This window comes from Cetorhinus maximus, chromosome 10 (assembly GCF_964194155.1).
Source record: "Cetorhinus maximus chromosome 10, sCetMax3.hap1.1, whole genome shotgun sequence".
In the NCBI taxonomy this organism is placed as follows: domain Eukaryota; kingdom Metazoa; phylum Chordata; class Chondrichthyes; order Lamniformes; family Cetorhinidae; genus Cetorhinus; species Cetorhinus maximus.
Genome location: NC_135888.1, coordinates 22626671 through 22640049, shown reverse-complemented (window position 1 = coordinate 22640049; position 13379 = coordinate 22626671). Strand labels below are relative to the sequence as shown.

Genomic DNA, 13379 nt, shown 5'->3' with positions numbered 1-13379 from the left:
CTCTGCAAGCGATTGCAATGGATCTGGCTGGTGGAATAGAATTCTCCAGGGCCCCTCCCTGTTCCCAAGCAATGGGCGGGCGGCAGAGTCGGTCAGCCCCGGGGAGGGTTTTGGTGAGATACCTATGGCAGGAAGTGCAACCTTGGATGATTTGTGTCCTGGCAGTAAACTTGGTGCCAGCAGTAGGCCATTCATCTCCTCTAGCTCGTTCAGCATTGCCGGAAGCTGTGGGCTTATCCCCCCTAATGCTGTTTACTGGGGTTCTTTGGATGGGCCCCAGTGTGCCATTGGTCCCAGAGGCGGCTAACAGCTCCCACCCAGGATCTGCTGGAAATTCAGCAGCGGTGAGAAAGGGAAAGCCAAGAAATTCAGACCCTTGTGTCCATTTGTGCAAGTATAGTGCTGCAGAGGTGGAGGCTCCCCCTGTGGGGAGTGTGTGCATCGGAAAACTACATGGGCCTGAGATTTTTCCCCCTGGGCCCTGTTCCTGGTAAACCTGTTCCATAGTTCACACCCCCTCAGACAGGGGAGTCATCCTGTGATGGTTAACTCTCTCAACTCTGGAGGAAAAAGTAAGTTTCCAGTTTGTAGAACCTTCCAGAAACCTGCGGACACTTTCTCGGCAAGAGGCAACTTCTGGGTTCCTTCTACCTTCCAGGAGGCCCAGAAGATCAGGAGACAAGCCCAGGATCAGGCCACGCAGTCCGACTCACTCCATTCATATCTGCAGGCCATGCAGGAACAACTCAACGCCCAGGAGGACCAGGCTGCAGCCTTGAAGGCGATAGTCCAGGAGGACGTAGAAACAGCAACCAAGGTAAAGGTAGAAAAAATTCTCTCCCATTGAGGTGGCCTACATTTAGCAGGCTGTTAACTTTTCTAAGTGGTCAAGGTAGGGTTTTATATCTGTTGCCACAGGTTACCAACCCTCCAGAGTTGTTCTAGAGTCTTCAGAAATCAAAGATTAATCTCCAGGATATTAACTGCAAAAAAAAAACCCATAGGAGTGTTAAAGATAATTAACAAAGATAATTTTTTAAAGCTCTTTATCAGTTACAAAAATATAGGCCATTAGGGATAAAATGCTGTTTGATTGACAGTCGAGAATCATCCAGTGAAGTAGTGAAAAGCCTATTTGCTTTCCGATTAGCTGTGGGAAAGTGGAATGTCGCAAAGATGGACATGTCAGGTGATCGGCAGCAAGAGAGTGGGGTCGGGGTGTTTGGAGGCCGGAGCACATGTGATGACACCTTTGGGAATGGACCCGAGCAGAGTAGGCAAATCCTGAGTGTGCACAGGATGCATCGTTTTTACATTTAGGAGACATTTTAGCCAAATATCATTGACCCATTTGCAAACGTATGAACATACAGATTAGGAGCAGGAGTAGGCCATTCGATGTGAAGGGATGTTGATAGTTTCTAGTTACTAATCTATCTCCATGGGTGGGAGGGTCAGTAACCAGAAGATACAAATTTAAGATAACTGGCAAAAGAACCGGATGGAGAAGAGGAACTAGAAAGATACGGAAAGACTTGCATTTCTATACCACCTTTCATGACCACAGGATGTCCCAAAGCGCTTTACAGTCCATGTAGTATGTACAAAGTGTAGTTACTGTTGTAATGTCGGAAATGTAGTAGCCAATTTGTGCACAGCAAGTCCCACAAATAGCCATACAATAATGAAAAGATAATCTGTTTTTGTGATGTTGGTTGAGAAAAAAACATTGTCCAGGAGACTGGGGGAAAACTCCCCTGTTCTTCTTTGAATAGTGCCAAGGGATCCTTTAGGTTCATCTGAGAGGGTAGATGGGGCCTCAGTTTAATGTCTTATCCAAAAGGCAGCACCTCCAACAGTGCAATGCTCCCTCAGTACTACACTGGGAGTGTCAGCCTGGATTATGGGCTCAAATTTTTTTTTTTGTAAAATATACTTTATTCATAAAATATCTGGAAGAACATTGCAAAACATTTCTAAATCGCCATCACTAAAAGTACAATCAGATTCAACTTTTACACATGGATCACGAGGTGCATCAATACAATCAATGAATATTACAATCATTTCAATATGGTCATTACAGACAATCAGACAATGGTGTTGGAATTATCAACATACATCATGTTGCACTCTGAGCTGCTTCAATACAATTATAATACAATTAGTATTCAATGCATACATTCAATGTGAGCTGTACAGCCCGAGGGGCTCTCAACAGTTCCCAGTCCCTCGGTGCCCTGTGGCAGAAAGGTCTTAGACAGCGACCTTTCCCTATTGCACCTTTGTGGTGGCTGCCCCAAGCTTTATTGCGTCCCTCAGCACGTAGTCCTGGACCTTGGAATGTGCCAGTCTACAACACTCGGTCAGGGACAACTCTCAAATAGGGCTTGAACCCACAACCTTCTCCATCTGCTACAGCTGAAGGAGGAAAAAGTACCTTGACAGCCCTGCCATTTTAAAGTAAATGTACCAGGTGATGTTGTGATATGACAGGCAATGCTCTCATTCTAGATTAACCCCCAAAAGATGCAGCTGACTGACAGCATGGAAAGGTCACAGCAGGGCTCAGACCAATGATTCCACTTTTATGTTTTAGTGCTGAAGTTGAGGCAGCGCTGAGGGAGTGCTGCACTGTCACAGGTTCCCTCCCCAAATAAGATGTTGAACCAATGGTTCAAGTGAACACTAACAAGTTCTGGCCAACACTCCCTCCTGAGCCAGCAGTGCCACAAAATACAGATTTGCTGCTGTTTATGGAATCTTACCATGCAGGGAATGACTTCTTGCCAGGGCAGAAACAGCAGTGCAGCGTGAGAACTCACTGCTCTTGTGCTTTGGGATCTTTAACATCCACCTGAAGCACTGAGGCTTGCCCTGTTACCTCTGATGCACAGCACCCCTCATCATATGGCACTGTCTCTCAGTACTGCCCATTGGGATTTGGAGGGCAGAGCATGCTACCAGCTGAGCCAAGCTGACACACTTACTTTGTAATGGTTTCCCTCTCTGTGACAGGTCCTTCGCGAGACTGAGGAGATGGACAAGAAAATAGAGGAAGCGAAAAACTCACTCGATGGTGACCTGAAGCAGTTGACAGAGTTGCTGAAAACAATCGGTACGTTTGTGGACTGGAGACGGAGACTATCTGGGAGAGAGCTCTGGGTCACAGGGTCACTGAGCCCTGGGTCAGGGAGTCGCAGAGTCACTGAGCCCTGGGTCAGGGAGTCGCAGAGTCACTGAGCCCTGGGTCAGGGAGTCGCAGAGTCACTGAGCCCTGGGTCAGGGAGTCGCTGGGCCCCGGGTCGGTGTGCCCCGGGTCCATGGGTCGCAGGGTCGGTGTGCCCCGGGTCCATGGGTCGCAGGGTCGGTGTGCCCCGGGTCCATGGGTCGCAGGGTCGGTGTGCCCCGGGTCGGTGTGCCCCGGGTCGGTGTGCCCCGGGTCGGTGTGCCCCGGGTCGGTGTGCCCCGGGTCGGTGTGCCCCGGGTCGGTGTGCCCCGGGGTCACTGAACCCCGGGGTCAGGGAGTCGCTGGGCCCCAGGTCAGTGTGCCCCGGGGTCACTGAACCCCGGGGTCAGGGAGTCGCTGGGCCCCAGGTCAGTGTGCCCCGGGGTCGTTGAGTCACTAAGTCCCAGGTCACAGGGTCGCTGGGCCCCAGGTCGGTGAGTCACTGAGCCGCAGGTCACAGGGTCGCTGAGCCTCGGGTCGGTGGGTCGCAGGGTCGCTGGGCCCTAGGTCACAGGGTCACTGAGCCCCGGGTCAGGGAGTCGCTGGGCCCCGGGTCGGTGGGTCACAGGGTCACTGAGCCCCGGGTCAGGGAGTCGCTGGGCCCTGGGTCACAGGGTCGCTGAGCCCCGGGTCGGTGGGTCGCTGGGCCCCGGGTCGGTGGGTCACTGAGCCCCAGGTCACAGGGTCACTGAGCCCCCTGTACCCTGAGGATTGCTGACATGGAATTTCAGCGGTAACACGATATGAAGCCTCATTTCTTTTTTTCATGTTTCCCCAAAAGAGAACCTTCAGATTGAGCAAGTGACAGAAGCAACACTGAATAAAACAGAGACTCAGATGGGAGCTCTGAGGTGGGCAATTGATCGGAAACTGGCACAGAAGGTGCGGGAGCTAGAGGCTGCCTCTGAGATGCAGATCCTGAAGATGAAAATATTCGAAAAGGACATAAAGGAAATTGAGACAGAGAAACACAACCTGGAGGACATTGTTCAGAATTTGCCCCAGGGCTGCTATAACAGAGTGGGATGGTAGAAGCTCAGGGAGGTTAGAGAAAGGAGAGGTGATTACTGTGGACAGTTTTTATTATCACAAGACGTTTGCCATTGCCACAATTTTGAATGAGTAATTTGATTGGGCATTTAATCCCCTTTAATGTTCCTTCCAATTTTAATCCATTAACCTCTCCTCCTGGCTTTGGTACATTAGATAGATGTGACCCTCCAATAAATCAACCAACTACCCACTGTTCATACTTTAGCACTGCTTATTTTGTTGGTTGATATGATGCCATTGGGACTAACATGCCCACACCCCAAACTGGAGACTCTTGTGTTCTCTAACCAATCAAGGGAGTTCAGAGACCATCCTTGTAATCCCAGATTGATTTTCCTGTAGTGGTTTAGTATAACTGAGTGACTTACTAGGCCCTTTCAGAGGGCAGTTAAAGTGTCAACCACATTGCAGTGGGTCTGGGGTGCCATGTAGGCTAGACCGGGTAAGGATGGCAGAGTTCCTTTCCTAAAGGACATGAGTGAATCAGATGGGTTTTAATGACAATCAGATAGTTTCATGGTCGCCATTACTGATACTAGCGTTTTATTCCAGATTTATTAATCAAATTTAAATTCTCCCAGCTGTCATGGTGGGATTTCAACTCATGTCTCTGGACCGGTAGCCTCTGGAATACTAGTCCAATAACATTAACATGGTTCTACCATCTCTGTTTACCTTGTTGCCACACAGACTACGGTGGTTCCAGAAAGTAGCTCGCCATCACCTTCTCCAGGGCAGTTAGGGATGGGCAATAAATGCTGACCTAGCCAGTGATGCCCACATCCCAAGACCGAATTTAAAAAAACAGGTTCAGCCTAAAGCCTTCGTGCTCCCACATCCTCCAGTGCCAAATCTGTGATATACTTAACCATTAATAACAGAGACACATTTTGCGATCCCAAAATCTCTCAACATCAGAAAATCTTGGCCTCTCCATCAGTCTTTAAAGTATCACATTTGCTTTGCATTGCCTCAAATATTCTATTGGTTGAAAATCAAATCTCAATCACCAATGTTGATCATAGGCAAATTATGTAAATTAGCATCTTTGAAAGAAGATAATAATTGATGACTGTAGAATTCAAGTGTGTTATTGTGGAGTTTGGAGTTATGATGTGAGCTATTTTCCCTTTGCTAACCCAGGGGAGCGAAAGTCAGTTCTAACCCTTTCCTTTTGCTCCATTTGACATCTGCAAAATCAACAAAGAGCAGGGATCAAACATAGACCCCTGGAAAAGTTACGGTGCAGAAAGAGGCCATTTAGCTCATCAGAATGTGTCTCTGTTATTAATGGTTAAGTATATGTGTGGACCCGAAACGTCGACTCTTTTCTTCTCCACCGATGCTGCCAGACCTGCTGAGTTTTTCCAGGTAATTCGATTTTTGTGCCAGAGAAAAGGATCATTTTGCCATTTTGCAATGGCAACACACAAGTTACCTCTGCCAACCCACCCCACCCACTGGCTCCCCGCATTCCTGCATTTCCCTCTTCCCCCATCCCCGATCACATATCGGAAATCCAAAATGCACACTGCTTGTGAGTTTCCAATCATTCTAAAAACAGCAAAAGAGCTTGTTTTTCTATAGAGCCTCTCACAACCTCAGGATGTCCCAGAGTGTTTTACAGCCAATGAGGTACTTTTCAAAGTGTGGTCGCTGTTGTTTGTAGGAAACATGGCAGCCAACTTGCACACAACAAGATCCCACAAACAGCATATGATAATGAGCAGATACTCTGTTTTTAGTGATGTTGATTGAAGGATAAATATTGGCCCAGGATATTGGGGAGAGCTCCCCTGTTCTTGTTCAAATAGTGACCTTGGGATCTTTTACACCACCTGAAAGAGCAGGAAAGGCATCATTAAACCCCAAATAAAAGCAAAATATTTTGCGGATGTTGGAAACCTGAAATTAAAAACAAAATGCTGGAAAATCTCAGCAAGTCAGATGGAGAGAGAAACAGAGTTAAGGTTTTGAGTTGAATGTAACTCTGAATTTCTTTAGAATCATAAAACCAAAATTGGCTCACTAACGTGCTTCAGGAATACTGGCCATCCTTATCTGGCCTGCAGTTCCACACTAAGTTAACCACATACACGTTAATTGCCCTCTGACATAACCCAACAAAGTACCCAGCTGCAAATTATCTCTTAGAAAGTTCGAAAAAAGTAAGCCCACAGCTTTTTCAGGACAAGGGGAGACTATCTTATCAGCATCTCAAATTCCAAAGACAAATATTTTTAAAAGACTCAACAGGTTTAACACCTGTGTGAAAATAGTGTGGACTCCATCGTATTACATTCACGATATACTCACATTGAGGGGATTTGATAGACTAAATAAGGAGAAAGTCTTTCTAGTGGCAGGGGGGGTCGGTAACCAGCAGAGGGCACAGACTTAAGGTGATTGGAAAAAGAATTGGGGGAGCTGAGGGGAAAAATTTTAATCAGTGAGTTATGATCACGAATGCGCAGTCTGTAAAAGTGGTGGAAGCAGATTCTACAGTAACTTTGGAAAGAGACTTGAATATAAACTTGACAGGGAAAGCTTTGCAGGGTTATGGGGAAAGAGCAGGAGGAAGTGCGACTAACTGAATATCTTTCTAAGAGCCAGCACAGGCACAATGGGTGGAATGGCCTCCATCTGTGCTGCAAGATTCTAAGTGAAATGGTAGTCCGCCAAATAGAATTTCTGATCTTAATAAGAAAGCTCACTCTGAAACTTCACTAAAGTCTAATTTGGAATTTAAGAAGTTCTGGTTGCTGATTGGAAAAGAGCAGAATTGGCCAGGAGCGATGAGGAATCCCAGCACACAACATCTGGTACTGTGTCACGTTGCATTCTGTCTTGCACGAGAAATTTCTTCAGCCATCTCTCTAACATGACGTATCTAAAATCAAATTTATATGAATTGATTGAAAGCACAGATATGCTTGTAAGATATTTAATCACTTATTAAATGATTATTTTGATGATTACATTATTATTGCATTCATTGTGTGGCTTGTGTGTGTCATAGCCGGTCATCTAGATTGATTTGTTATACGTCTCAGTACACTTTGCTAATCATGTCATTGATACTGGCATTTCAGCTGTCAACCCATTCTTAGATTGTCTCAAGTTTTACTGCCTGTTCAACTATCTAAAGATATGATCAATGACGGTGTGTAATGTATGGCTGACTCTGATTAGACTGGTTTTGTGGGCAGCAAAGAGGAGTCTAGGGTATGTGCCCTGATTTGATTTTTCTTCCTATCTCTGTATGTAAACATTTTCTATGTGTCACATCTTTGTCACGTCTCAAGGCATCACCCTTGAAATTGTCACATTGGCACCTGATTAACTCAAAGTTCCCCTTCTTAAAAACAGCAGCCAATCACTGCTGAACAGATTGGGAAACTAACCAATGGGCGAGTAGCATCTGATAAAAGAACAGCCAATGCCAGCTGACTTGTGTATGTGCCTACTGGATCAATTATCCCTTTTGACTTTAAAAGGTCGGTTCAGGCTAAAGCTAACTTTTTACGTCGACGATTTTTCATCAGAATGACCTCAAACATTAACTCTGTTTCTCCCTCCACAGATGCTGCCTGACCTGCTGAGTCTTCCCAGCATTTACTGTTTTCATTTCAGATTTCCAGCACCCGCAGTATTTTGCTTTTGTTTGGATCACATTAAATTCTGGCTTCACCTCTGCAGTAGAGTGATGTGCATTACGTGGTATAATCTGGCCACTAACAGCAAGCGATGCCACAGAACATCTCTGTTATAGATTTATATCACATTGCAGTCCAAATTAAGGACTTGTACCATCAACAAAATATAAAATATGGATGAAAAGTAGAGCTTTTCTGGAAAGTTACCTTGGTGAACCCCATTTTACAGTGTGTCCAGTTCTGGGCATCACACTTTAGGAAATATGTGAAGGTTTTAGACAAAGCGCAGAAAATATTCACAAGAATAGTTCCAGGGATGAGGAACTTAAGTTATGAAGATAGATTGGAGAAGTTGGGACTCTTTTCCTTGGAGAAGAGAAGGCTGAGGGGAGATTTGATCGAGGTGTTCAAAATCATGAGGGGTCTGGACAGTTTAGGTGGGGAGAGACTGTTCCCATTGGTGGAAAGATCAAGAATGAGAGGACACAGATTTCAGGTAATTGGAAAAAGAATCAAAGGAGACATGAAGAGAAACTTTTTCATTCAGCGAGTGGTTGAGATCTCGAATGTGCTGTCTGAGAGTGTGGTGGAGGCAGGTTCAATCGAGGTTTTCAAAAGGGAATTGGATCATTATCTGAAAAGGAAGAATGTGCAGGGTTATGGGGAGAAGGTGGGAGAATGGCATTCGGTGAATTGCTCATTCAGAGAGCCGGCACAGACACGATGGGCTGAATGGCCGCCTCCTGTGCCTAACAATTCTGTGATTCTGGGTGCCAGAGATATCTTCCTTTCATTTTCCTAACTGGACAGGAACAGGGTTTGTGAGTGGGCTGACATTGGTGTTGGAACTGAGGCTGTTATCAGGTACTAAGGGCGAAGGGTTAATGTTGATCCCTAGGATATTGTACATTTAAATTGTTGCATTATGAATGTAAAATGAAAAGGCAGCCTGTGCAGAAATCATTGTAAGAGCCCAAAAACAACCGATAACGGAATGAGCAATCTTAAACAATCCTATTAAAAGCTGCTGCCATTGGAAATTGTCGGGAAGGTCAAGGCATTTCTGTGTGAAATAAAACTTGGAGAAAGTTTGGACAGTGATAACAGCAGCCTACGCATTCCATAATCTGCAGCAAGTGACTTGGAAAGACAGAATGTGGGTGAAAGGTTGCACCTGGATTAGCCTCTGAGGAAATCAAGCAACATAAACCAGTCAGCTATCCAGCATGAATGCCCAGCAAGGGTGGGTAATCGGACAAAATGAATTTTTCCCCTGCCACTGATGCCTCAATTGGCAGAAACACCCTAAATAGAGGCCGTGGTGCAGCTATGGTACTGCAGTCAGAGGAACCTGAAGAAGCTCCTGGAGAGAGCAAGAATAAGATGAAACATTAAGAACCATGAGGGAGTTGGTCATGTTTCTGTCTTGATCCTGAAATCCTTGGCTTTAAAGGCCATATATACTGCTTAATGCTGCCTTTCTGCTTGTCTATGTGGCTTTGATGCTCTGTGTAATATGAATCATCAAAGGTACCTTAGAGTAACAAGAATAATGTGATTTTCTTTAGTGTTTACTGTCCAAGTTCACAAATCACTGAAACATATATATTCCCACACTGGGGGTTTGGGTTTGGGTGTGGATTGGGTTAACATTGGTGTTGGGTTTAGATTAAGTTTTAGGGTTAGATTGAGGTATGGGTTGTTAGTGGGGGTTGGTCCTGGTCTGTGGTTAGGGTTGGGCTGGGCTTGGGATAGGTGGTGAGGAGTGTGTTTGGAGATGGGGATGAGGTTGGACTTGGTGTTGGGTTATACTTTGGGCTGGTGTTGGTGTTGGGTTTGGGGCTGGGTCCTGGCCTGGGTCTGAATCGGTAGCTCGATTTGGGTTAGGTTTTGGTGTTGGTTTGGGTAAGTATCAGGGTCTGGGGCTGGATTTAGGACTGAGGATGGGGTTAGGCTTGGTGTTGGTGTTAGGCTTGGTGTTGGGGTTAGGATTAGGGTTGGTGTTGGGGTTAGGGTTAGGGTTGGTGTTGGGGTTAGGGTGTTGGGGTTAGGCTTGGTGTTAGTGTTAGGCTTGGTGTTGGGGTTAGGGTTAGGGTTGGTGTTGGGGTTAGGGTGTTGGGGTTAGGGTTAGTGTTGGGGTTAGGGTTGGGGTTGGGGTTAGGCTTGGTGTTAGTGTTGGGGTTAGGCTTGGTGTTAGTGTTGGGATTAGTGTTGGGGTTAGGGTTGGGGTTGGTGTTGGGGTTAGGCTTGGTGTTAGTGTTAGGCTTGGTGTTGGGGTTAGGGTTGGGGTTGGTGTTGGTGTTGGGGTTGGGGTTGGGGTTGGGGTTAGGGTGTTGGGGTTAGGGTTAGTGTTGGGATTAGGGTTGGGGTTAGGCTTGGTGTTAGTGTTGGGGTTAGGCTTGGTGTTAGTGTTGGGGTTAGTGTTGGGGATAGGGTTAGGGTTGGGGTTGGTGTTGGGGTTAGGCTTGGTGTTAGTGTTGGGGTTAGTGTTGGGGTTAGGGTTAGGGTTGGTGTTAGTGTTGGGGTTAGGCTTGGTGTTAGTGTTGGGGTTAGGGTTGGGGTTAGGGTTGGTGTGGGGTTAGGGTTGGGGTTGGTGTTGGTGTTAGTGTTGAGGATAGGGTTAGGGTTAGGGTTGGTGTTAGTGTTGGGGTTAGGCTTGGTGTTAGTGTTGGGGTTAGGGTTGGTGTTGGGATTAGGGTTGAGTCCTGGTTTGGGGTTAGGCATGAAACTGGGTTGGCAACTGGGTTTGGGTTTAGGTTAAATTATGTTTAGGACTGAGGATGAGGCGTTGGGGATGGGTTTGTGTTTCAGGGTGAGTTCTGGTGTGGGGTTGGGTTTAGTATTCGGTTAGGGTTGGTGATTTGGGGGTAGGTATTGGGGATTAGGTTTGGGGTCGGCTCTGGCTCTGGCTCCTGGTCTGATCTGGGAGGCCACTCCCAGCTGCAGTTTCTCTGGCTTCCCACAGCGGGCGTCTCTGTCCCGGGACATTCCCCCTCAGTTTGAACAACGGTTCCCGGGCAGCGTTCAGTTCAGTCCCCGAGCCGGAGAGCGGAGCTCGGATTCTCTCAATCTCTCAGGATGCCCTCGGGACAACAGGCTCAGGGTGAGACACTAGTTGGGGGGAGGAGAAGCGATTCCTCGGGAAATTTTCCTGATCTGAATTGTGTTTCTCCCGTTCACAGGGGGCAAAATGTTCGGGTTATTAAAAACGCAACAGGAGGAGCGGCTGCACAGTGTGAACAAGGTGAGAGATTCCCAGCCAGACTCAATCCCTTTCCACCAGCTTTAACTTGCAGTCCCTGTCTCTACTTTTATAAACTGTCTGTCTTTCCCTCTCCGTGTGTGTGTGTGAGACACTCTCCCCTTTTGTGTATCATTCCCTACATTTTATTCTCTCTCTGTGTCAATTTTCATCACTCTTGCTCTTCGTTTGATTTTCTTTCTCTCTCTCTCTCCTCCTCTCCCGTCTCTTTCAATAACATGTTTAAAACCACACTCATCATTGCTGAGGTCAATCAGTGAGAAACACACTGTCAGATCTTTGATGACAATTTTTGAAGTTGGGGTTGGAACACGCCCAGAGTTTGTTCTGAAAGGAAAACAGAAAATGCTGGGAAAACTCAGCAGGTCTGGCAGCATCTGCGGAGAGAGAAACAGAGTTAACGTTTCGAGTCTGTATGACCCTTCTTCGGAACTCTGGTTCGTTCTGAACTTGTTTCACCCAAGTGGTTTAAAGCGACTAAAGGATGCCAGAGCTGTGACCACGTCCACTTTCAGTGACCACTGTTGATCAATAAAAGGGCTTGGGTTGGATTATTGAGGTTGGGGGCTGTCTCTGAGTTTGCTCTGTGGCTTTTTAACCCATCACAAACCTCGGGTTATTTGTCTCACTCCAATTCCTGTCACTGACCCTCTGCCAGTGAACTTGAGTCCCTGGCTCTGAGCATCTCCCCAATGCTGCTTTCAGTACTAATGTTGCTTCTATGGGAGACAGCAACAGGTACAATTACTGGGGGGAGGGGAGGGGAAGGGATGGGAGGTGTGGAGGCATTAATTCCCCATCCCCCTCCACACCCCCCCAGATTATTATTTATTTCCAAATTCCAGAACTAGTTCAAATCCCATCCACAACACTTCATGGCTCCAGTTAGGAAGGAGAAATGTAGAATAAAGATTTGCATTTCTATAGCACCATTCATCACCTCAGGCTGCCCCGAGGCCCTTTACAGCCAATGAGGTACTTTTAAAGTATAGGCACTGTTGTAATGTAGGAAATGTGACATTCATCACCTCCGCCTGTGAGCTCTCCTCCAAGTCACACACCATCCTGACTTGGAAATATATCGCTGTTCCTTCACTGTCGCTGGGTCCAAATCCTGGAACTCCCTCCCTAACAGCACTGTGGGTGTACCTACACCACATGGACTGCAGCGGTTCAAGAAGGCAGCTCACCACCACCTTCTCAAGGGCAACTAGGGATGGGCAATAAATGCTGGTCTTCACATCCTGTGAAGGAATAAAAATAAATCAATTTGCACACAGAAAGCTCCCATAAACTGCTATGTGATCCTAGCCAGATAATCTATTTTTAGAGAAACAAAAACAGAAAATGCTGGAAAAACTCAGCAGGTCTGGCAGCATCTGTGGAGAGAGAAACAGAGTTGACATTTCGAGTCCTTTTGACCCTTCTTCAGACCCTGAGGAAGAGTCATACGGACTCGAAATATCAACTCTGTTTCTCTCTCCTCAGATGCTGCCAGGCCTGCTGAGTTTTTCCAGCATTTTCTGTTTTTGTTTCGGGTTTCCAGCAGCTGCAGCATTTTGCTCTTGTCTTACTGTTTTTAGTGATATTGGTCAATGTTGTCTGGCAATCTCTGCTCTTTTGATAGTGCCACAGAATCTTCCGGGTGAAAATGTAATTGGATGTTAAAATTACTAGGTTCCTGTTGGGTCAGGAGACCAAGGGATATGGATCCAAGATGCATAAATGGAGTCAAGATACTGATCACCCATTTCTACTTGAATGGCAAAACAGGCTCAAGGGGCTGAATGGCCTCCTCCTGTTCTTATGTACAAATATCCCTCAGCAAAAATATTAAACTAGAACTGAACCCAGATTTTTTTTCCTTCCGCAATTAAATTTTAAACTCTTAAAGCCTCAAACCAGCTTGCACACTGCTCTGTCTTAGCTGCAGCGTAATACACTGTGAGTTTCACTGTGTAATCTTCCTGCTATAAAACAATATCAGCAATGCCACGAGAGATCAGCTAGTTAACTCACAAGCATCAAACTGAGTCGATTTGCAGGGGTTTTCATTTTGGAATGTGGATGGGCTGATGGGCCGTGAGGGCTTTGGATTCTTTTACACAACCAGCCTGACACTGTTCCCCAGTAGCATTGTCAGTGTCAGCCATGGTTAGGTGGGTAGCATGCTCACCTT

At 46.4% G+C, this 13379-nt stretch overlaps 2 protein-coding genes across 3 annotated transcripts in view; both read left to right on the top strand.

Annotated features, from left to right (window-relative positions):
- The window catches only part of lamc3 (laminin, gamma 3), a 107399-nt gene that overhangs the window by 84845 nt on the left and 9175 nt on the right, over nt 1-13379 (top strand). The window contains exons 26-28 of one of the 2 annotated variants that reach the window (XR_013577742.1): nt 659-817; nt 3019-3118; nt 4011-4675. Coding sequence is in view for 1 of the 2 variants with exons in the window: in XM_078550136.1 (XP_078406262.1) it covers nt 659-817; nt 3019-3118; nt 4011-4261 (510 nt within the window). In the remaining variant the exon portion in view is untranslated. Of the gene's footprint in view, nt 1-658; nt 818-3018; nt 3119-4010; nt 7261-13379 lie in introns of those variants that run through there. The other variant, XM_078550136.1, reaches the window with a different exon arrangement.
- aif1l (allograft inflammatory factor 1-like) overlaps nt 10895-13379 on the top strand; it is a 39189-nt gene continuing 36704 nt past the window's right edge. The window contains exons 1-2 of the mRNA XM_078550143.1: nt 10895-11041; nt 11121-11182. Of these exons, the coding sequence (XP_078406269.1) occupies nt 11017-11041; nt 11121-11182 (87 nt within the window). The 5' untranslated portion in view covers nt 10895-11016. The remainder of the gene's footprint in view (nt 11042-11120; nt 11183-13379) is intronic.